Raw genomic sequence first — 24,219 nt, forward strand, 5'->3', positions numbered from 1 at the left:
GTTAATTTGATTTGAAATGTAATGTTACTTAAATGTTAATAAAATCAACATTAATAACAAATGTGTAAAAACAGAAATGCACTCTGTTTATAGCCCCCAATAACCTTCTGAAGTTTTTTTTTTTTTTCCCATTTTACATAACTCACTGCCCACCACTGACAACGATCGACATCCAATTTATTTGAACTAGAAGGACTGGCTGTGAATACTCATGTTTTAATACCATTGACAGCGCGAGACGTCCGATCCATTTTGACTGGGAAGGTGGAATGAACGAACGTTCCTCTAAGTCAAAATGGATTGGACGTCCAGCGACGTCAATGGCATCCAATGAGTTAAATGAATGATCTAGGAATAGTTAAACTTGTTTTGGTAGCGCCAATTATCACTGTCAGCCCTACCAGTCAAAACAGGTTGGACATCTAGCACCTTCAATGGCAGCCAGTGAGTAAAATGAATGCTCTATAAAGGTTTAATAATGGATTTTAGTGTAATACTTTTTAAAATGTCAATATTTTAGGTTGTAGGCCTACAAATAAATGACGTATTCATTTTCAAAATATAGGGACTCTTATTGTGAAAGCTATGAACGCGTTCAGGTGATACTCACCGGATTCGTTCTGATGCGGCGTTATCTGAAGATCATCTGCGCGTGACATGTCCGCTAACCGACGAAGTGGAGAACCGATCGTCTGAAAAAAGTAGCGACAACCGACTGGAAGTCAGGTATGAACACCTGAATGAACTTTCTATTTGTTTCTTTCTGTTAAAATGCGCTGTTTGTCATTTCCAAAATAATAGGTTCACAACTTTATGCGCAACAAATATGTATCTTCATGTCTTGTACAATACAACTTATATATAATACGGAAAAACCTGTTTAAAAGTTCTTCAAATACAACATGCATATTGAATTATATGAGTCATACTGTAAATTTTCCGTTTTTTTCCCCCAACACTTATGTGTTTTCATGAGGTAAAACCAAGGGCGTAGGTTTGCATAGGGAAGGTAGGGACATAACACTCGCAACTTTTCAGGATGCTCATATTATCCCCACCAACTTTTAAGCAACCTTATTTGCATTATATAATGACTTCAGTTATATTGGTCATTTAGATTGTCATCCTATATGTTGTAAGGATAGAATTTATCCTACCATTATTAAGTGAATTACAGTACTTTCATTATGTTCAGACTTACACTGACCACTTTACACTCGCTGAATGTGCCAGTCCATCCCCCCCCCCCCCAAACGCACGTTTGATTGGCTGATTACTTGAACACCCCCCCCCCCACACACACACACGCATTCACAGCCCAACAGAAATAAAACATGCCGCCCCCCCCCTCCACTTCAAAGACAAGGGATATTAGTTTTTTTCTGCCAGCAGCAGTCACTGTAAGCAATGTAAAAAGACGTCAATGTTGTGGAGGTGGGGAACACACCACTAATTTTGCTACTGCTACAGTGCTTCAAGTCGATTTTACTCACTGAGATTTCTTGAAATAAGAAAAAACAGCTAGCTGAAAATAAGCTTAACAGACTTATTTTAAGCAAAAAGTTGTATGTATATTTAATCTTAAAAGAAATACTTGTTTGTCAGAAATGTTCTTAATTCAAGAATATTGTTCAAAACATTATTTGAAAGAAATTTTTTCTTGATATAGGTGAAAAATGACCAACTTTTAGATGTATGGGCTCAATACGAACAAATAGTAATATTTACTTAAAGTGCGTAGGACAGGAGAAAGAGTCTTAAATAGGATTATTATGTGAATTAGAATCATATTTTGAGACGATTCGACTATATACAACAATTTAGCAAAGCGCAGATGACGAGAAATTAGTCTTTTAATCTGCCGGCTAGCCACGCCTATCATTATAGGGCTCTAGCACCCCCAGCAGGTGGATGACGTCAGCGGATTCACGATTTCCTCTGATTTAGTATGCAGTCCATTGAGGGGGAATTATTCACAACGAGGAAAACGCGACGAAGAGAGCTGCAAAATGTCATTGTTTCAGTCTCTCTACTCCAATATTTTTACAGGATATTCTTTTTATCCAAGTATTTTTCCCCAATAGCTAAATAAATGGCTTGAGAAGGACCAGTCAGCGCGTTAAGGGGGAATATTCAGAACGTGGAAAACGTGACGAAGAGAGTTGCAAAATGTCCTCGTTTCAGTCTCTCTACTCCGATATTTTTACGGGATATTCTTTTTATCCAAGTATTTTTCTCCAATAGCTAAATAAATGGCATGGTCATGACAAATAACAAACAGTCTTGTGCTAAATGGAATATGAAATAATAAAAATGCATTTATTCAAGACGACATGGCAAAATTACTCCATTATGGTGAAAACTGTCTACTTCACCTTTACTGTCGCACCTCCCGAATGATATTTTATGCCACCTAAATCGGGCTTATGTCATTTCCCTTCCCTGGCTTAGGAGAATGTAAACAAACCAAGAGGCGTGACAGCTAGCCAACATGCTAACCCAAACTGAGTGATGTTTCAAAGTCTTTGAAGCGGAAAATCACACATAACTAGCCCGGATCATTTCACATGACGACTGGGTTGTCGATTGTCATCGCCGATCGGCAAACCGCCCAGCAGAGAGCAATTTACAGCTCGTTCCCCTGCTACTACTGACATGAGAGCTCTCCGGGGAAGCAGCTGGACAATGACCGCCGAACAAACCGGCCGACGTCGGAGCTGCGTGTAGCTGCCAAATGGTCAACACGAATATGGCAAAATAATGCCTTACTACACGGCGAAGTCGTAAACAGCGAGATACTCAGTGGAGGAGGGCGGCTGCAGTTGTTGTGCAGCTAATGTGTATGAGGAGAGCGTTTTACATGCCTATCCATGATCAAATGTAAGTAGACCTTTATTTAAAGAAAGTTCGTAGTGTTAACTTTGTAGTCGTTGTATTCACGGCTATTTTTAAAACAAAGTTGCAATTTCTGATCAGTTGGAAAATTTGACAGAACACCGGGCACATGAAGAGGGCTATAGACCCTACTCACGTGACGTCACAGCCACGCCCCCGTGCCATGTTGTCCGGATACTAGTCATGTTAATGCATTAGCGCTTCGTAAATTCCTCCTATTATGGCGTGTTTTTCTGCTCGTTAACATTAATAATCAAAATGGTGAAGTCGTGTGTGGCGGTCGGTTGCAAAAACAGAGAAGATAGACGGAGAGACTTAAATTTTTACCGTATTCCGAGAGACCCGAAGAGGAGACCGAGATTGACTGCTGCAATTCGACGAGAAAACTGGGCTCCAAACGACTACCACAGATTACGTAGTAGTCATTTTATATCTGGTAAGATGCATTTAATATATATTTAGAGGGTTTTGGGCTGAGAACCACAATTAAGATCATTGCTAGGCTAATCGCCGACAACATACACTCAGACGTTGTGAATGAACTACCTGAAAATATATAATTATAAGGGGATAATCAGACAGTTGTCGTACAATTAATTTACAATTTCACTATTGAGGTCAAAAGCCAAAAAATAAATTCAACTAGGGACAATCTGGAGTAGTGCTATCGCACTTCATATTTATTACATATTATATATGTATATAGTGAGAGTGCTATCGCTAAACCATATAAACATTAAAAGCCCTAGCTCCATTGACAAATGATATGAAATACATTAGACATGACAGTGGATGTTAGCAAGAACAAAAGATTTTGAATTGAAAATTTCGTAACTCACCTTCCGAGCACAAGATTCCTGCCGAATTTTCGTGTACGAAGACCTGTTTCACCCAACCAGCAACGTAGCATTTATAAGCCTCCAAACTCTTAAAGTTTTTCAAACTTTCGTGAGAATAGGCTGATTTTGTGTGGACAAGATAGTTGTAAATATCAGGATATCAGATGTCAGGCGAAGCCAGCGGGTCGAAAAACATCGATTTAGGCATCAAATACGGATCTGGCGAATGGATAGACTGAAGCTTTTCCACGTAACGCCTTTTATGCAACGGATCCAATGAGTTTACAGCGTCAGATAACACCGGGGCTTCCATGAATTGCTCTATAACTTGCTCGACTAATTGAAAACAATGAGAAAGGTCTGAAAAAGAGGTACAATATGGCGGCCGGAAACAGCGACACGCCCATTTTGTGACGTAGGTGAGTAGGGTCTATCAGCCGAGTGTAGTGCTATCCCGGCGGGGGGATGTGCGACAAGCCGCCGGTCGTCGGCCGAGGGGACAGGGAGCATGTCAGCCACAAAATGCAAGCCACCTACATATTAAAATGATCCGAGTATTTGACATAATACAAAAGACGATGTTTACTCACTTCCTCGTAACTCCATTGGTCCCACAGTAGTAGGGCTTGTTTTGGCCAATATCCACCGGTGAATGGGAACCTTTTGAAACCCCAAAAAGGCGCACACGCCTCTCCCTCATACAGCAAGATTTCTCTGCAGCCGTTTGGCTGGAGTGATGCGAAAAATAAACGTATTAATCCGCAAAATGAGCTGAATCCTTAGTCCTTCTCATACAACAGTACGGCTGTATAGTGAAGAGGACTCATTCCTCCGTACACATCACAGCGCCCTCTTTCTCAACTTGGGACTGTTGCCGGAAGTCACTCATTTTCATGGCGCGGGATTCAAAAACTAAATAAATATAGCGGTTAGAGATGTCCCGATCGATCAGGATCGATCGGGTCCGATCACGTCATTTTCAAAGTATCGGAATCGGCAAAAAAATATCGGCCATGCCTTTTTTTAATATATATATATATATATATTTTTTTTAATGAAATCGTTTACTAATTGTATTTAATGTTACAGACATAATATGTTACACTTATCCAGAGTCTTTAGTTTAGGCTTAAGGTAGGGTTATCAAATTTATCCCAATAACAGCGGTAATTAATTAAAAAAAAAAAAGTATCACGGTAAATATTTAACGCAATTAATGCACACGCTGCACGACCCACTCACGCATTGTCGCGCTCCATCTGTAATGGCACCGTTTTGCCTATATAGAGAGCTAAAAGGAAGCGTAAAATGAGTAGAGTGAATTTTGACAGCCTTTGGAGCCTTATTTTAATTGGCTAAAGCCTTACAATCCCTCTCCCTTCAATTAGAAATATCATGGGAAGCAATGTGGGGAAGCAAGGTAGCAATTGATCTTTTTCTTAACACCTTAAGTTATTTCCCAACGCAGAGAAGATATATTAATTGGTAGCACTACGCACAGTCATGGTTCCACTTCCCATCATGCATTTGGGCATGGCCTTCAGTATCATTTACTGAAAGCTCAACAAATGCACTAGATGGCAATATTTAGTCACAATATACAAAGTTACAAGTCTTTCTATCTGTGGATCCCTCTCACAGAAAGAATGTTAATAATGTAAATGCCATCTTGAGGATTTATTGTCATAATAAACAAATACAATACTTCTGTATGTTGAACGTATATATTCGTCCGAGTTTTATTCATTTATTTCTTAATGCATTGCCAAAATGTATATGATCGGGAAAAATTATCGGGAATGATTGGAATTGAATCGGGAGCAAAAAAAAGCAATCGTGATCGGCAGATACTCAAACTAAAACGAACGGGATCGGATCGGGAGCAAAAAAACATGATCGGAACAACCCTAATAGCCATCGCTTCCACACACATCCAAGCGGTCCATTTCATTCAGGAGCATAAAATACTGCGTGTATTATGAAATAAACATGCTTTTTCGTGTCACAGGCACTTTAAAGTAAGTGGAAGAATCTAGCGCATTATTCCGTTAACTAGACTTTACACTCAAAAAAAGATGTTGAAAATTATTTGACTAGACTTAACAAAAATTATCAGATTAAGACGTTATAAATTTGCAGTGTGAAAATGATAATAGGTCAATACAGATTTATTTTACATTAATCATTCAGCCTATCAATAAATTAGGTTCATAATGGTGAGAAATGTAGCCCTGACCCCCATTCACCAAATATGTTTGGTCTTATTAATGTCCCTTCCCCAAAAAAAAGTGTACATGCAGGTTATGCTGTTATTTCGGCCCTACCAATATTAAGACACAACCTAAGCCCTTGGGTAAAAGTGTCCCTCTTTGTGAGAGTAATCTTATCTACAATCTGTATATCATCTGCGATAAAGTGTTTGCACTGTGGAGACTGTTCACTGAACTTTATGGTGATCAAGGATATTCACATGGACACAGCCACCAGAGCATTTTAATTGCTTTTGAACACGCAGCTGAAATAAACACACTGCAATACTGGGTAACTTTTCAACCTTTATGAAATATTTTTATAACATTTGTGATAATATGTCAACTGATACCTCGTTGAATGACACCTTTTTATATCTTGAGGGGGTCTGTATCATTTTCACCGGCACAAATTAACTTTGAGAAGGGTAGCAGGAACCCTGCCACACAAAAAAATACAAATGTGCTGACTGCTTTGAGGCATACGTCACTTCCCCATTTTTCCATTCATTATAAAGGCAGAAGTCGATGTGAATGCCTTTCGCGCGAAATCTGCAAAGATGGCAGATTAACAAAAGAGATGTTGTCTGAGGAGGAAAAAAAGGATAAAAGAACACTCAAGAATAAACATTGGCCCGGCTTTCACTCGCTGGCGTGACGCCCCTCCCAACCGAAATGTCAGCCCTGACGAGTTCGGGTAGGGAGGGGGATAGCCACACGAAGCCACATGGTTGCAAACCGTCATATGGCATTGTTTAGTCACAAGTTAATTTATTACCTCATTACTCGTCATCCTTCACAAATGTTGTCTAATTCATCTGCAGGCGACCGGTAGATGAGGATTTTACGACACTATGCACTCATGCACTGGTCCTCATGGGAAAGGCAATCTTCCCTCAAGCAAAACACTACCGCTTTTGACCACCGGCGTCACTAAAATTGACCAAAACTGAAAAGTTACCAAGTGTTGCTTTGTCTTTCACCACATGGAGTCAAATTAGTGCCAATTAATGTCCACAAAAATTGTATTTGTAAAAATAATTTGTGCCCCCCAAAATTTACGCAATCACAAAAATATGTACCATAATTTTCAGCCCATAAGGCACACATGACTATAGCAGCCACCTACCAAATTTGACAAGAAAACAGCATTTGTTCATAGATAAGCTGCACTGGACTATAAGCCGCAGCTGCCCTCACTGTATTATGGGTAATTTACACCAAAAGATATTAACCGGTACACTTTTTTGACAGCGGCGTCATAAGACAGTCATAAGACCGTCATAATTATGACATGACACTGTCATGAGCGTTAATGAATGCTTATGACAGATGTCATTTTGTGTCATCTGGCAAATTACAGTGGTACCTCGACATACAATCGCTTCGACACATAATCTTTTCGAAATCTGATGTAAAATTTGTCTGGCCATTTGTTTTTACATCCGACGACATGCTAGAAATACGACGATGTACGACAGCGCCGCAGTTTCTTTGCTTTCCCGCAAGACAGACGCACGTCGGAGTTTCTTGTGAGAGAAATCAACATGACTTCCAAGAATGTTAGTGCAGGTGGTGAAATAAGGAAAAATATGAAGCTTACCATTGAAATGAAGATGGAAATGATAGAAAAACATGAGCGTTGTGTGCACGTCTGTGAACTGGCTCGACAATACGGCCGAAGAATATCTACGATCCTGACGGTTCCCCTCCGACCTCTGTTAGCCAGTCTTTATAAGTTAAGGTGACAATTATTATTGTGGTTACATCGCCAAAAAAATCACCAGCTTTGTGAGGTTTTTAATCATTTATTTCAGAACTTGTGCAACACAACATTCCTACTGTCCGCTACAGCTGAACATGAAAAGTGGAAGTAAAAAGTCCTCTCTCACTCTCTCAAGTCAGGTACACCACGCAAAACCCATCCGCCACATTAGAACCCGATTCGTTACATTATTACAGGTATTGTTATTATTATTACTATTTTCATATAATTATTCCGATTTTTATTAATAATTTATTTGTTTTGCTCTGTGTAATTGGTATTTACAATAGTACCATCAGCATTTATTACGGATTTAGTTTAGATTTTCGGGTTGTGGAAGGAATTAATCAATTACAATGTATTCTTATAGGAAAATCCTGCTCTATATACAACCATTTCGACTTACAAACAAGGTCCTGGAACGAATTAACTTCATATGTAGAGGTACCACTATATCTCACTTTTGGATGGATGTTAAAGATCCAAGCTGGACGTAAATGGAGTTAGTGACAAAATTCGCCAGATGACATCTGTCATAAGCCTTCTTTAATGCCCATGACATTGTCATGTCATGGTTATGACGGTTTTATGACAGTCTCATAACGGGACATCTCTAGTTATTACCTATTATTGATGAATATTTTGATGGAAATTTTGAGTCTAATCTTAACCGCAACAGCTAATATTACCATGAAAACTTGTGAAATTCCTGTCTTTGCATAAGGACGGTAGGGACATAACACTACCAATTTTTGAGGATGCTCAAATTGTCCCCACCAACTTTTAAGCAACCTTATTTGCATTACATAATGACTTCAGTTATATTGGTCATATAGATTGTCTTTGCATATGTTGTATGGATAGAATTGACCCTACCATTGTTATTAATTATTCTTATTTCTGTTCAGACTTACATTTAACCCTTTTTCTTGCTGAAAGTGCCGGTCCATTTTTTCCCCTCAAACGCAAACAAATAAACATTTAAAGTATATGTATTTACTTATTTATTTTCTACATTGTTTATTTTTATTTTTTTAATTTGCAGCCTACGTAGACTTTTTTTCAGGTAATCAGACATTAATCAAATAGTCGAGTAAAAAAGTTTTCATTTTTGGTTGCGTTTAGATGTGCTTGTGGACAAAAGCAGTAGTGTTTTACCTGAAGGAAGGCTCCATATTTATTACTATTTATTTATTACTTAAGTTTTTTCCCAGTTATATTTATTTATTTAGACAATGTTGAGTGGTCTTAAAACAAATGTTTGTTTTTTTTGCATTCCTGGATAGTTCTAAGAAGTGCTAATAAAATCCAGACATTTATCCGGGAAGTTTTCAAAATGTTTCTTTATTAGTTTTTGAAAACAAAGGTTTGAATCGGGCTGTTTCACCTGAACCAATACACATGAAAGTTAGTACAAGTCAATACAGATCTATTTTGCATTGATCCTTTAGCCTGTCAATTAATTAGGTTCATATTTGTGAGAAATGTAGCTCTGACTCCCAATCACCCAATCTGTTTGGTCTTAATAATGTCCCGTCCCCAGCAAAAAGTGTACATGCAGGTTATGCTGGTATATCGTCCCAACCAATGTTGAGACCAGACCTACGCCCTTGCCTGGCAGGTGTGAATTACGCACGTTAAAAGGTACCTTGGATTGAAAGACATGTAGTTCTTAAAAGATAAATGTTAGTACAAGTTACAATAATTTGATATTAAAAACCCTCTTAATGTTTTCTTTTAATAAAATAAGTAAAATTAAAAAAATAAAAATAAATAAATAGTAGCTCGCCATTGTTGTCAACGTCGCACGGCTGTGACGTCACATGGTCATGCTGCCATACTTCACAGTGTCACTCTTTGACCCTTGTGAGGTATTTTACATTTTTTGTCCTTTTGATAGTTTTGATGAGTTATCATCAAAGAAAAAGCATGGAAAAAAACACTCTACAGAGCTGAAATTTCACACAGAATGTTGAAACAGGTCAAGGTTCAAAATGGCACTCAGCTGTAATTTCTAAACCATTGCATTTGAAAGATACTCATTTTACTTACACTCGAGGTAGAATTACAAAAAAATGTCCCATTGACTCCCATTATAACTCACGATTTTAAATATTTTATAATCCTGATTTTTTTAATGCATTTCCGGTGATGACCGCAAAAATGCATTCTCAGGCGGCTCAATTCCATGTTGAAAAACAAATGGGTGGATTTACACCCCTAAATCACCACCGTGCACCGTAAGGCTTACAGTCAATGCATAAAGTAGTACTCGCGAGCAATTTTATCACGTAAAACTGCTGGGATTATCAGAAGAAGTGTGTGTGTGTGTGTGTGCGATTGCGTGCGTGTGCGCGCGTGACATGGAACGATTCTGATAAAAGACAAAATACCAGTAGTTTCCTTGTGTTCGTGTCTGGATCTGAATATATTTGTGTGTGTGTGTATATGTAACTGTGTGCGTGTGCACGTGCAACAGGTTGCACATGCACGCGCGCCCGTGGCAGGTGCATGCGCTGACGTCCTTCTGTGTTCAACCGGTCTCTGGACCGCATTTGTGGCTTCCCTACTGCAAGGTATTATCATGGTGGGCGTGATTCTGGGATCCAAGCGGCTCGGGATCAACCCTGACAACGTGGCTACGCCGATGGCCGCCAGTTTTGGAGACCTCATCACGTTGGCCTTGCGCTGGCTTGCTTCAGTCAGTGGTTCTACTCCTTCATAGAACTGTATTCGTATGCTTTTATCTATTGCTTTGAACACGCAAATAGCGAAACAAAGCAATGCACACGCGTGCACGTTGCATGCATTATATTGTGCATTGCTCGCTTTGAAGATTTGTGCACAACAAACGTGCGCTGCGCTTTGACGATAAACTGCACCAGCCGGATGGTCATCACGCCACACAAATGAATGTAGCCGATCGCGCAGCTAAAGGCAAGGTGGAACGGACTTCTTTGCAAGATGTACAATCTTGGCAGGTATATATGTGTGGATGAACAGCTCGTCTCGTTTCGGGGCCGTTGCTCATTCAAATGTCCTCCAAGCTGGCCAAGGCTTAAAAATCTGGCCACTGTGCAACGTGGCCACCTAATCATAGAAAATGGAAGTGTATACGGCAAGCCTCCAGGAGCACCGCACAATGCTGACATGGCTATGCAGGTCGTGTTGGGGCTATGTAACTATAAATTCTGTTCATTCTAAAGTTTTCATCGTTGGCCTGTTAGCTAAGGTCCCCCTGGACATTTTGAGTGATTGGAAATTTGGAATTTATTATTATTATTATTTTTAGAAATGACAAAGTTATAACACCACAAAGGCGTGGACATAAAATGGTCAAAATACCTCGAGTGTAAGTTTTTATATAAAATTGCCATTATCAAAAAATAGGGACCTTCAAAAAATGTTGTGACGACTCACTGACTTATTCAAAGCTCTAATTAAGCCATATGAAATATTCCACTTTGAATTTTTTTTTAATGATATATACAGCATAGTTAATTTTGCTATTAGCATAGAACAGCTGTTACTGTCCATAGAGGGCATAACAAAAAAAAAAAAAAAAAAAAAAAACTGTATATGTACGTGTAGCTAAGGTCCCCCTGAACATTTTGAGTCATTGGAGGTAAAAAAAAAATCGGAAATGACAAAGTTATAACACCGCAAAGGCGTGGACATAAAATGGTCAAAATACCTCTAGTGTATATAAAATTATTTCTAACCCCAAGGGTTAACTATGTAAGGTAGTCATTTGAATACACCACAAGGTGTCATTGGCGAGTTTTAAATTAATAGGAGCTCAAGACAATGAGTGTGTTTTGTCCCTCAACTGATGCCATAGTCAGTCACAACAAACAAGACTTCTGATAATGGCTCCTAGCACCATAGTTTGTATATTGTGACTAAATATTGCCATCCAGTGTATTTGTTGAGCTAAACAAGTTGCTAAAATGTTTAAATAGAATTTGACCGAACTCTGGGTAAGTTTTATGTGTATTATGCATATATATTTTGATTGTGAAATTGTGGATGCCAATTCTCTTTGCATTGTTATTTAACTGTGTGACTAGAGGGCCTCATTAATACGGAGCGAAGCACTTTTCTTTCTGTGAACATTATTTTTTGAGAGATATGAATATTATTTTTGTTGTATTTTCACTATATGATACTTAAGTTTGTTTTGAAGGAGTTGCTGAAGCTTATGCCAATAAACGGGGCGGTCCGAGGTACGAATCTGAACGCCTGTGTCCTCTCTCTTTTCTCCCTGCCTTACACCCCATTGTGCATTAAAGGAAAAGTACGGCGTCAGTCAAGGAACAAAACACTTATTGGCTTGATCCCTAATTATTTAAAACTCGCCATTGACACCTTGTGGTGTATTTAAATCACTACCTTACATAATTAAAGAGTGACACTTTTTTTTTTTTTTTTGAGTGACACTGTGAAGTACGGCAGCGTGACCCTGTGACGTCACCGCTCAGCGACGTAAATAACAATGCCGACCTACTAGTTAAAATAATTTTACAAATATTATTGAAACGAAAACATTAGGAGTGGTTTTAATATCAAATTATTATAACTTGTCCTAACATTTATCTTTTAAGAACTACACGTCTTTCTATCCGTGGATCCCTTTAAAGATCATATTTGACACATTTAACTGTTCAAGACCATACTTGTTCAACCCGCAGTAATAAATCATTACGATATATTTTATGCAATTATTGGTCACAATATACAAACTACCAGAGGTCTCTTACGTTGTGAAGCAAGCACTTAAATGACTGTGCGTGAAGTACAATCAATGGACCAGTAAACAGGGAACTACGGCATCAGTCAAGGGGCAAAACACACTCATTGTCTTGATTTCAAAGTAATTTAAAACTCGCCAATGACACCTTGTGGTGTATTTAAATCACTACCTTACGTAGTTAAAGACACTGTGGAAGAACGGCAGGGAGCCCCTATGACTTCACCGCTCGGCGACATCAACAATGGCGAGCTACTAGTTTATTTTTTGATTAAAATTTTTATCAAAACGAAAACAGTAAGAGGGGTTTTAATATAAAAGTACTATAACTTGTACGAACATTTATCTTTTAAGGACTATAAGTCTTTGTAGCCGTGGATCCCTTTAACAGAAAGAATGTTAATAATGTTAATGCCATCTTGTGGATTTATTGTTATAATAAACAAATACAGTACTTATGTACAGTATGTTGAATGTATATATCCGTCTTATCTTTCCATTCCAACAACAATTTACAGAAAAATATGTCATATTTTAGAGATGTTTTGAATTGCAATCAATTACGATTAATCAATTTTTAAGCTGTGATTAACTCGATTAAACATTTTTAGGGCTGCAGCTATCGATTATTTTAGTAGTCGATTAATCGATGAACTAGTTAGTTTGAATAATCGAGTAATCGGATAAGTAACATGAAAAATTAAAAATTTTTAGCTGAGCCTCAAACGGTATTAAAAAGATAAATAAATAAGCATCTATGTACAACAAGAAAGATTGGCTAACTTACATAGCAAAAGTCAGCTAGCTTAAATGCGATAAAAAATTTAAAAAAAAAATGTAATGCTCTTAACAAATAGTTCAGACACATATTACTACAAAAATGGGCTAAATATACCTTTAAACTAAATTAAGAATGCATTAAAAGAAACATTAGCTCAAACAAAAACTTAGCTTATGTTGGTCTTAACAGGGAGCAACTGGATTCAGCCATGTTAAATGAGGCAAACTAGAGGGCTGTGTATAAAGCAAACACTTTCAAAACAAACCATTACAACGGCACTTTAATTAGATCAATACTCGAAGCAGCAAAATGTAATTCCAATCTTTTTTTTCTAAGCAAATACGTGAGTTAATCAATTAATCGTTGCAGCACTAAACATTTTAATCGTTTGACAGCCCTAGTTAAGACTCATCTCAGGAACCAGAAGGTATAAAAGCAGGAACCGCTCCTCAATCGAGACGCTGTGGTACAGACATTGACCTCTGTCACAATGTTTTTGCAAAACAGCAGTTTGTAATGAAGAAATCCCATCATTGTAAGAAGCTTTTTGTTGTCTTGGTTTCCCTGGTTCGTCAGACAACCAGAAAAATGACGTTTTATTTTTCAAGAATTGTGAAGCCAAAATGCCCTCCAATTCTGGAATGACCCAGTGTTGGTGAGCCAAATGGAGTCCACGTGGCACTGGCCTTTGGTGTCATGTCTCCAGGGCCTGTACAGTTGCCGCTGGCGGCGGCAGAGCTTGCCGCACCCTACCGACTGCTGCCGCAGCAAGGTCAGTGGACCGCCGCCGCGCTTTCACTTTCCTCGTTAGTCTGACCTTTCTGTTTCCCGCAGCTGGAAGCCGCCGCTTTCTCCGCTCTAATGGCAGCCTTCTCCCTCACCCTGCTTTTCCTCTACTTCTGGACGCAGGCCAAAAACGACTACGATAACTTTGACTGGTGGGTTCCCATGGCAATAGCGGTTCATGTCGACTTCCTGTTATATGAGGGCGAATACTAAAAATTTCAGCGACTTCCTCAGGTTTAATTTTGGCAGAATGGGTTTCTGGTTCGCGTGGTCGATGGTGGTGCTGGGAATCGCTGCCCTGTTCTTCTCCTACAGTGCCGTGCTCATGGTGAGATGCTGACAAGTTTGATCTGTTTGGATCTAAAATATAAAGGAGCAGTTCAAGTTTTTTTGGGGGGTTAGTCTACCAAAACAAATCAAGTTTTTTTTATCCAATTATAAATCTTAACCTTTTATAGGGCAATTAAGCTTATACCGATGGGTCACTTAACCTCTATGATTAATAACCTAATAAAAAATAACCCCACTAACAATTTCGCTGCATCACAAATACACCACAAATAGAAATTTCACTTTAAACGATGTGTTAAAATTGAAAACGGGTCAGTTTGACCCATCAATGTAACAGGAGGGTTAAAAAAAAAAAAACTTAAAATACTTAAAAAAATAACTGTAATTTCCGGAAAACGGCATTTGTTCATAAATGAGCCGCACCGGACTACAACCGCTAGCAAAAAGTATAGAATCACCAGTCTCGGACGAGCATTTACTCAGACATTTTATTATGTAGAATTGGGGTGTCCAAACTTTTTGCAAAGGGGGCCAGATTTGGTGGGGTAAAAATGTGGGGGGCCGACCTTGGCTGACGTGCTTTACATAGAACAATATATTTAAGCAAAGTTTAGCAAGCCATTAAGTGTGGCACATTTTCTTTATTATTATTATTTTTAATTAATAATTTCAACAATCTTGCAACTAGCCTTTGTGGCGTTCACTTTCGACTCTCGAGCATTTGCGAAATACTGCTGCTGTGAGTTGCTTCAATTTCTCGCTGCATATCTTCCCTGTAATCTTGTCGTACATGTCAGATAGTCTTGTTTGGTAATATCGCCTAACATTGAAATCTTTAAAAACAGAGACTGTCTCTTTGCAAATGAGGCAGACACAGTTGTTGCGTATTTTAGTGAAGAAATAGTACAATTTCCACCTATCCTTGAAGCGTCGGCCATCACAGTCAACTTTGTTTTTGTTGTTGTTGCCATTTTAGAAAATGGAAGTAATGGGTCACACGGGGTAATGTTGCTTAGCCCTTAAATACCTGCAACATGAAGCAATTATCAGAGAATCCCAAAATTTGAAAAATAAGGTCCTAATGAAACCTTTTTTCCGCATTTGTAAAAAGAAAAGTCAAAATGAATATGTGTAATAAGCGCTCTAATATCTATAACCCATGCTAAATCATGTTTTTTTTTTTTCTCATGGAACCTGCAGATGCATGTGTTGACCTGCATCCATCATTTTTTTTTTCTTTTCAAAAAGAAATGTCAAAATTCTAAATCAGTCTCAAAATCATTCAATTTTACGTGTATCAAATGTGATACATTTGGCAATAAAGGGTTAAAGTGCTGCTGCCTTTTAGTGGGTAAACGAGGAGCAGCATTTCGTGTGTAAGCTGCTTCATATGCTGGTTGCAGTACTGCTGACCAATTTATTAAGTCTGTGTGCTGGCCAGACGTTATTTATTTTATGACAGAGGCTGGGGGCCGGATGAAATTTGACCACGGGCCGCATTTGGCCCCCGGGCCGGACTTTGGACGTGTCTGATGTAGAACAAACTCAGATAAAAATCTTGAAAAAATACTGACTTAGTTCAGAAGTGCAACTCTTTAGCATTCAGGAGCACTAACAGAAATGCATATAAAACATTGTGGTGGTCAGTAAATGTTACTTTTATAGAGCAATAGCGGGGGAAAAATATAGACTCACTCCATTCTAAGGGAAAAATATATGGAATCATGAGAAACAAACAAAGAAATAACAACTCTCTTTAATTGCAGTAGGCAGATCATCCTTGTAGGTCGGAGCCTTGCTGTGGACCATTTTTCCATTTCCACCACAGATTTTCAATAGGGTTGAGATCTGGGCTATTTCCAGGCCATGACATTGACTGGATGAGTTTCTCCAAGGAATGCTTTAACATATTTAGCTCTGTGGCATGATGCATTGTCATCTTGGAAAATGACAAACGTATTTTCAATTGAAGGGATAAGAAAGCTGTCTAAAATTTCAATGTAAACTTGTGCATTTATTGGAGATTTAACCACAGCAACCACGGAAAACCGGAGCTATGATTCTTTTAGTTTCTTAATAGGAAATATGTTTTCTCCACTAGAGAGAACTCTCTGCTCTTTGAACAAATAATAATTTCTGTAGATTTTTTTTTTCCTCTCGCCGGAATTCAATGTTTTTTTTTTTTTTGTATTTCTTTGGCTTAATGTGGTTTTGTAATATATTATAGTACAGTATGATAATTTAAAAAAAACATATTAAGCAGCTCTGCTAATGTGTAAAGAAATAAAATTACTTAAATAAAAAAAAGTTGCAACACATCTTCGCCATGTCTTTGGTCTCCACAGTCTCTCCATTTCATAAATCCCCCAAATCATGCATATTCCTTTCATAAAACTGTTTGAAGGTGGAAATGAGAACACTTTGTCTCCATCGTATTCCATCTGTTCGCAGATTCTTGCTGTGTGTTTGCTGTCAATGGGCCAAAGACTAACTTTACACTGGAGTCACAAGGTAGAGAACACCACCTCTAAGTTCCAGCACAACACTGACCTTAGGTCAGGACGGCAGAAGATCAAATTGTATTCTTTATCAGTCCACGTGCAGAATGACTTCAAAGTCTTTGACGCTGGCTGCTGGTAACGGCGATCCTCCCATTTGAAATGAATTGGACATCAGTTGTTGTCAATAGCGAGCAATGACTTAGACGTACCATGAAATTTAAAAATAAATATGCTTAAACGCGCTACAGACCCTACTCACGTGACGTCACAGCCACGCCCCCGCGCCATGTTGTCCGGATACTAGTCATGTTAATGCATTAGCGCTTCGTAAATTCCTCCTATTATGGCGTGTTTTTCTGCTCGTTAACATTAATAATCAAAATGGTGAAGTCGTGTGTGGCGGTCGGTTGCAAAAACAGAGAAGATAGACGGAGAGACTTGAATTTTTACCGTATTCCGAGAGACCCGAAGAGGAGACCGAGATTGACTGCTGCAATTCGACGAGAAAACTGGGCTCCAAACGACTACCGCAGATTATGTAGTAGTCATTTTATATCTGGTAAGATGCATTTAATATATATTTAGAGGGTTTTGGGCTGACAACCACAATTAAGATCATTGCTAGGCTAATCGCCGACAACATACACTCAGACGTTGTGAATGAACTACCTGAAAATATATAATTATAAGGGGATATTCAGACAGTTGTCATACAATTAATTTACAATTTCACTATTGAGGTCAAAAGCCAAAAAATAAATTCAACTAGGGACAATCTGGAGTAGTGCTATCGCACTTCATATTTATTACGTATTATATATGTATATAGTGAGAGTGCTATCGCTAAACCATATAAACATTAAAAGCCCTAGCTCCATTGACAAATGATATGAAATACATTAGACTTGACAGTGGATGTTTGCAAGAACAATAGATTTTGAATTGAAAATTTCGTAACTCACCTTCCGAGCACAAGATTCCTGCCGAATTTTCGTGTACGAGGACCTGTTTCACCCAACCAGCAACGTAGCATTTATAAGCCTCCAAGCTCTTAAAGTTTTTCAAACTTTCGTGAGAATAGGCTTATTTTGTGTGGACAAGATAGTTGTAAATATCAGGATATCAGATGTCAGGCGAAGCCAGCGGGTCGAAAAACATCGATTTAGGCATCAAATACGGATCTGGCGAATGGATAAACTGAAGCTTTTCCACGTAACGCCTTTTATGCAACGGATCCAATGAGTTTACAGCGTCAGATAACACCGGGGCTTCCATGAATTGCTCTATAACTTGCTCGACTAATTGAAAACAATGAGAATAGGTCTGAAAAAGAGGTACAATATGGCGGCCGGAAACAGTGACACGCCCATTTTGTGACGTAGGTGAGTAGGGTCTATTGGGGGCCATAACCTGGGTGTTTTTCTGTTTTTAATAGAGCATGGCAATGGTTACTCATTTTAATCGCGATTAATCGTGTGGGATTAATTGCGATTAATCTCATTCTATGTAATATTGAATTACAAATAGTAATGAACTCACTTTTATTTTAAATGTACTATCATATTAATGAAATGTTAGTCAATATGAACTCACAATGAGTTAATGCGTATTTGAAACAATTAACAATTATTATGAGTTAACTTGCCTAGCCTTAGTTTTTAATCTTTTTTTAAATATTTTGTTTGTAGTAACATTTCATTAATTCATAAACATATAACTTAAAAAAAGCTATTAAAATAACCCTAACAAAATCAAAATATACAATATTTTTAAAATTACAATAATTTGTAATAAATAAGTTCAAAATGTACTACGATCTCCTGGCTTGCAAGTCAATCAAGGTGGTGCGCTAAATTTAAAAAAAAAATGTCATTGTTCAAATTTATAACATTACAAGGATATCATAATGTTCTATTTCACTTTAATTTGAATACATTTATTAAATGAAATGTATCTACTCAAAAATGGATTGGAAATCTGCCACCGCCAATGGGTTTTGTCCTCTCTGCTCTTAGATCGGCGTGATGGTGAGCTTGTTGTTTGCCATTTCTGCCACCGCCGTCATGTCGGAACTTTGGGGCCTGGAATGGCTAACGGTGCTGCTCTCCTTTCAGGTAACTCCATCACCTTCGTCACACTGGTCCCATGTTGCTATTTTTCACGAGTTTTCACCACCAGGTCACTGCGCCGTACCTGCACGTCGGCGGTGTCGTGTTGATGACGGTGCTGGCTTGGCCTACGGCGTTGCATTTCTTCAGCTCGATCGGCAGAAGTGAGTGAAAATAAAAGGACAACTTGAGTCGTCGTCTTGAAACCAGTGCTGCATGGTGGCAAATGTCATATAGACATATTGTTCTATCAAACACAACAGTTCTTTTGGCTTAAAATACAGCAGTTTCTTTTAGAGAGGTGTGCAACAGCAGAAACTGCTTTTTCAGTCTTATCTGTGTTTTCCGCCATAAGTAAGTTAAATTGGCTATAAAAGTCTCAGATTTTACACTCGATGCACAAAAATCACCAAATGCAGAGATAATCACCTATATTTTCAGTATCAATAGCAATATTTAACATATATAAGTTTTTGACCAAAATAGCAACTTAATTTTATTTTTAATTTACTGCAAGTTTTCAACAGCTAATAAATCACTCAATTTAACATCAGAAACTTAATATTTGAGGAAAACATGCAGAATCAATTATAAATAATATGTAAATAGATTATTAATAAATTCTATATACAATCACAACTTATTATAGAAAAGAATAGCCCTTTTTGATCATTATACACTATATACTGTTAGCAAATGAGGCTATCGGCCGCCTGACGTAAACAGAGCTTTTCTGGTGGAAATTCTTGTGAATAAATGCTTAAATCCCCAAATTCTTCATAGATATGGACGTAAAACAGTCTCGATTCTTGGTTAAAAGCAAAGAAATCGTGCAGTTAGCGTTTATTTTACGTATGTATGTCGAAGTACAATGCTACTCTGTTAGCGAATGAGGCTAGCGGCCGCCTGACGTAAACAGAGCTTTTCTGGTGAAAATTATTGTAAATAAATGCGTAAATCCCTGAATTCTTTACAGATATGGACACAAAACAGTCTCGAGTCTTGGTTAGAAGCAAAAAAAAAACATGCAGGTAGCATTTATTTTGCATAAATATCGCCAACTATGAGGTTAGTCAGTTACGAAAATTAGCCGCCTCCATGTGTAAACAAAGAAAAAAATTCCTGCGAATAAATACTTCAATCACTGAATTCTTTGTAGATATGGACGTAAAACTGTCTCGATTCTTTGTTAAAACAGCAAAGAACTGGGCAGTTACGCATCTATTTTACGTATATATGTCGAAGAATGACACCAATGCCGTAGCGGTTCCCATTCTCCCATTGACTTTTTTTTTCACAACGTTTCAAAATGGTAGGTAATGAAGTCTATGAGTAATCGATTTTCAATTAGTTCAAATAATGGGGAAATCGGATTAGGAACATTTTAATGCGTTGCAGAATAAAGATGTAAAACAAAGGCTTGCTAATATTTCACTTTCAAAGCAGCATTAAATGTGAATACAAAATAAAATTCTCGCGTTTTTTCCAACTACAGTATGTAGAATTGCACTCTCATTTCACAAGTGCAATGTTTAAATTACCTGAGCTTAGCCTCAAACAGTATAAAAAATAATACATGTAGATCGAACAAAAGAACAATTGCCTAACTTGCATAGCAAAAGTCAGCTAGCTTAAATGCTCTAAAATGCTTTTTAAAAAAAAAAAAATTTAACAATGCTCTTGACAAATGGTTCAAACAAAAAATTGCTAAATATACCTCTAAACTACATCACAAATGCATAAACAATCATCTTAGCTCAAAGAAAACCTTACAGCCTTATATTGGTCTTAACTAAAGATGTCCCGACCGATCGGTCCGATCACGTCATTTTAAAAGTATCGGAATCGGCAAAAAAATATCGGACATGCCTTTTTTTTAAAATATATTTTTTAATTAAATCGTTTTCTAATTGTATTTAACGTTACAGACAAAATGTCTTACATACATCCAGAGTCTTTTGTTGTGGCTTAAAGTAGGGCTATCAAATTTATCGCGTTAACGGCGGTAATTAATTTTTTAAAAATTAATAACGTTAAAATATATAATGCAATTTACGCATGCGCTACACGACCCACTCACGCATTGTCGCGTTCAATCTATAATGGCACCGTTTTACCTATATATAAAGCTAAAAGGCAGCGTAAAATGAGTAGAGAGAATTTTGGCAGTCTTTGAAGCCTTTTTTTAATTGGCTAAAGCCTTATAATCCCTCTCTCAACAAATAGAAATATCGTGGGAAGCAATGTGGGGAAGAAAGGTAGTGGTTGATCTTTTCCTTAACACCCTATGTTACTTCCCAACGCAGAGAAGATATATGAATTGATGCCACTACGCATAGTCATGGTTGCACTTCCCATCATGCATTTGGGCAGAATAGTTAAATGGCTACAGTATCATTTACTGAAAGCTCAACAAATACACTAGATGGCAACATTTAGTCACAATATACAAAGTCACATTTATCCTTTAAGAATTACAAGTCTTTCTATCCGTGGATCCCTCTCACAGAAAGAATGTTAATAATGTAAATGCCATCTTGAGGATTTATTTTTATATTAAACAAATACAGTACTTATGTACTGTATGTTGAATGTATATATTCATCGGAGTTTTATTTATTTTCTTCTTAATGCATTGCCAAAATGTATATGATCGGGAAAAATTATCGGGAATGATTGGAATTGAATCGGGAGCAAAAAAAAAAAAAAAAGCAATCGGATCGGGAAATATCGGGATCGTCAGATACTCAAACTAAAACGATCGGGATCAGATCGGGAGCAAAAAAACATGATCGGAACAACCCTAGTCTTAACAGGGAACAGCTGAATCCAGCCATGTTTGGTGAGTTGTGTCATTTTCACTGTTGCCACTAGAAGGCTGTGTATCCATCCAAATGAATAAAACTAAATGCAAAAACCACTAACGAATCCTCGAAGCAGCAAAATTTGATTCGAAGCTTTTTTTTCTAATCGAATTACTCGAGTTAATCGGTTAATCGTTGCAGCTCGAGCCCAAAGTAGTAGCCTTTGTGAAGTACAAAAGCTATTTTTCCACACCGTATAGTAATTATGTGAAGTTAATTTTTTATATGTGTCATTGACAGTAAAGCGGGTCTTGATTTTGGTGGTGTACCTGTGTGTACTGTTGGCCCTTTACTTGGTCCCGCTCGGTATGTATTCTCCATGCATGAGAGAGGCCGGGACTCTGGGCCCCCCGCCGACTTTAATCGGTCACAGAGGAGCTCCTATGGTGAGTGAAGGCCTTAACTATTGAGCAATTTGATAGACACCCTTCTATATATGATTGAGTGGTATACTTTGAAATAGGAGCGGGAACGTCTTAGTACCTCATGATTCGATACGATTTGCGATACAAAGCTCAAGATAACGCTGATCTGACGATATGGCGATACAACGATTATCGAAATATTGGTCAGCAAATCATTCTAGGATATTCTACAAATAATTAATAAACAGAAAAACAAGCTTCTGCTGTGAATTGGAATGAGTTTATCACTAGTAGACGTTCAATCCATTTGAAGTGGATTGGACGTCTATGGCCGCAGTGGCAGCCAAAACCACGCAGTGAGGTAATTTTGGGCCGTTTATCTGTTGATGTTCAGTTACTTCCTGTTGATTTTGGGGTATTTTATGGGTCACTTCCTGTTGATTTTGAGTTACAGAACAGGAAGTGACCTGGGAATCACCCAAATGAATTAGTAGTGACTCAAACTCAACAGGAATTGACTAGGGCTGTCAAAATTATCAGGTTAACGGGCAGTAATTATTTTTTTAAATTAATCACGTTAAAATATTTGACGCAATTCACGCACATGCCCCGCTCAAACAGATTAAAATGACAGCACAGTGTCATGTGCACTTGTTATTTGAGTTTTTTGGTTTGTTGTCGCCCTCTGCTGGCGCTTGGGTGCGACTGATTTTATGGCTTTCAGCACCATGAGAATTGTGTAATTATTGACATCAACAATGGCGAGCTACTAGTTTATTTTTTGATTGAAAATTTTACAAATTTTATTAAAACAAAAACATTAAGAGGGGTTTTAATATAAAATTTCTATAACTTGTACTAACATTTATCTTTTAAGAACTACAAGTCTTTCTATCCATGGATCGCTTTAACAGAATGTTAATGCCATCTTATTGATGTATTGTTATAATAAACAAATACAGTACTTATGTACAGTATGTTGAATGTATATATTCGTCTTGTGTCTTATCTTTCCATTCCAACAATAATTTACAGAAAAATATGGCATATTTTATAGATGGTTTGAATTGCGATTAATTCCGATTAATTAATTATTAAGCTGTGATTAACTCGATTAAAAAATTTAATCGTTTGACAGCCCTAGAAATGACCTATAAATGCCTTAAAATGAACCGCAAGTAACCTGTAAATGCCCTTGAAACCCACAGTCTAAATGGTTTGGGCGTCGTGCACCGTCAATGCAGCCTTAGAGTTAACCGAGACACTATTATGGTGGAAGATTTTGGTAGCAACTTGTTGGTTCCTTTTTAATTAATTTTTTTAGATATTGACACCTTTTTAAAACGATCTCGATTCTTGGCAGGAGCATATCGATAACCTTTTGGGATACAAAGTATCACGATATATCACCATTTCAATATTTTGTCACACCCCTTCTTTGAAACGTTCAGATGGCACCCGAAAACACGCTGATGGCTTTCGAGAAGGCGGTGGAGGCGGGATGCGACGTTCTGGAGACAGATGTCGTCACCAGGTCAGACTTTGAAGTCAGTTATACGTTCTTACAAACAATTTCGAAACATTAGAACTGGCGTTGAAACATAATTTACTGCCATTGATGTTGATTGAGATTTACAATTCTAAACCTTTTAGTAGGAGTGTCAATCACTGACGGAAATTTGTTATTTCTAACCCCAATGAATAGCAGTTGTTCACTGTACAAACGATGACCCTTGTGCCGTTTCTTTTCTGTTCCTGCCAGTTATGACGGTGTTCACTTCTTAATGCACGACAGAACGTTGCAACGGACCACAGACATTCAAAAAGTGTTTCCTGAGCTTTCCCACAAGATTTCTGACATGTTCTCATGGTCGGAACTGAAGAAACTCAACGCGGGGGACTGGTTCCTCTCTGTGAGTTGTCTTCCAGGAACATAGAAATAATACACCTAAACAAAGTGCTTGTGACAGCATAAAAAATCTTACATAGCATTATTATGTGAATTGGAATCACATTTTGAGACGA

At 37.8% G+C, this 24,219-nt stretch overlaps 1 protein-coding gene across 3 annotated transcripts in view; it reads left to right on the forward strand.

The window, feature by feature from the left end:
* Window positions 1-662: 662 nt before the first annotated feature.
* The window catches only part of LOC130906305 (glycerophosphodiester phosphodiesterase domain-containing protein 5-like), a 35,152-nt gene continuing 11,595 nt past the window's right edge, over window positions 663-24,219 (forward strand). The window contains exons 1-10 of one of the 3 annotated variants that reach the window (XM_057820480.1): window positions 663-726; window positions 13,888-14,051; window positions 14,114-14,217; window positions 14,300-14,393; window positions 16,808-16,867; window positions 18,873-18,971; window positions 19,036-19,129; window positions 22,070-22,215; window positions 23,646-23,728; window positions 23,957-24,107. In XM_057820480.1, the coding sequence (XP_057676463.1) occupies window positions 13,944-14,051; window positions 14,114-14,217; window positions 14,300-14,393; window positions 16,808-16,867; window positions 18,873-18,971; window positions 19,036-19,129; window positions 22,070-22,215; window positions 23,646-23,728; window positions 23,957-24,107 (939 nt within the window). In that variant the 5' untranslated portion in view covers window positions 663-726; window positions 13,888-13,943. Of the gene's footprint in view, window positions 727-10,540; window positions 10,730-12,343; window positions 13,815-13,887; window positions 14,052-14,113; window positions 14,218-14,299; window positions 14,394-16,807; window positions 16,868-18,872; window positions 18,972-19,035; window positions 19,130-22,069; window positions 22,216-23,645; window positions 23,729-23,956; window positions 24,108-24,219 lie in introns of those variants that run through there. The other 2 variants (XM_057820478.1, XM_057820481.1) reach the window with 2 other exon arrangements.

Source organism: Corythoichthys intestinalis, chromosome 18 (genome assembly GCF_030265065.1).
Source record: "Corythoichthys intestinalis isolate RoL2023-P3 chromosome 18, ASM3026506v1, whole genome shotgun sequence".
Taxonomy (NCBI): domain Eukaryota; kingdom Metazoa; phylum Chordata; class Actinopteri; order Syngnathiformes; family Syngnathidae; genus Corythoichthys; species Corythoichthys intestinalis.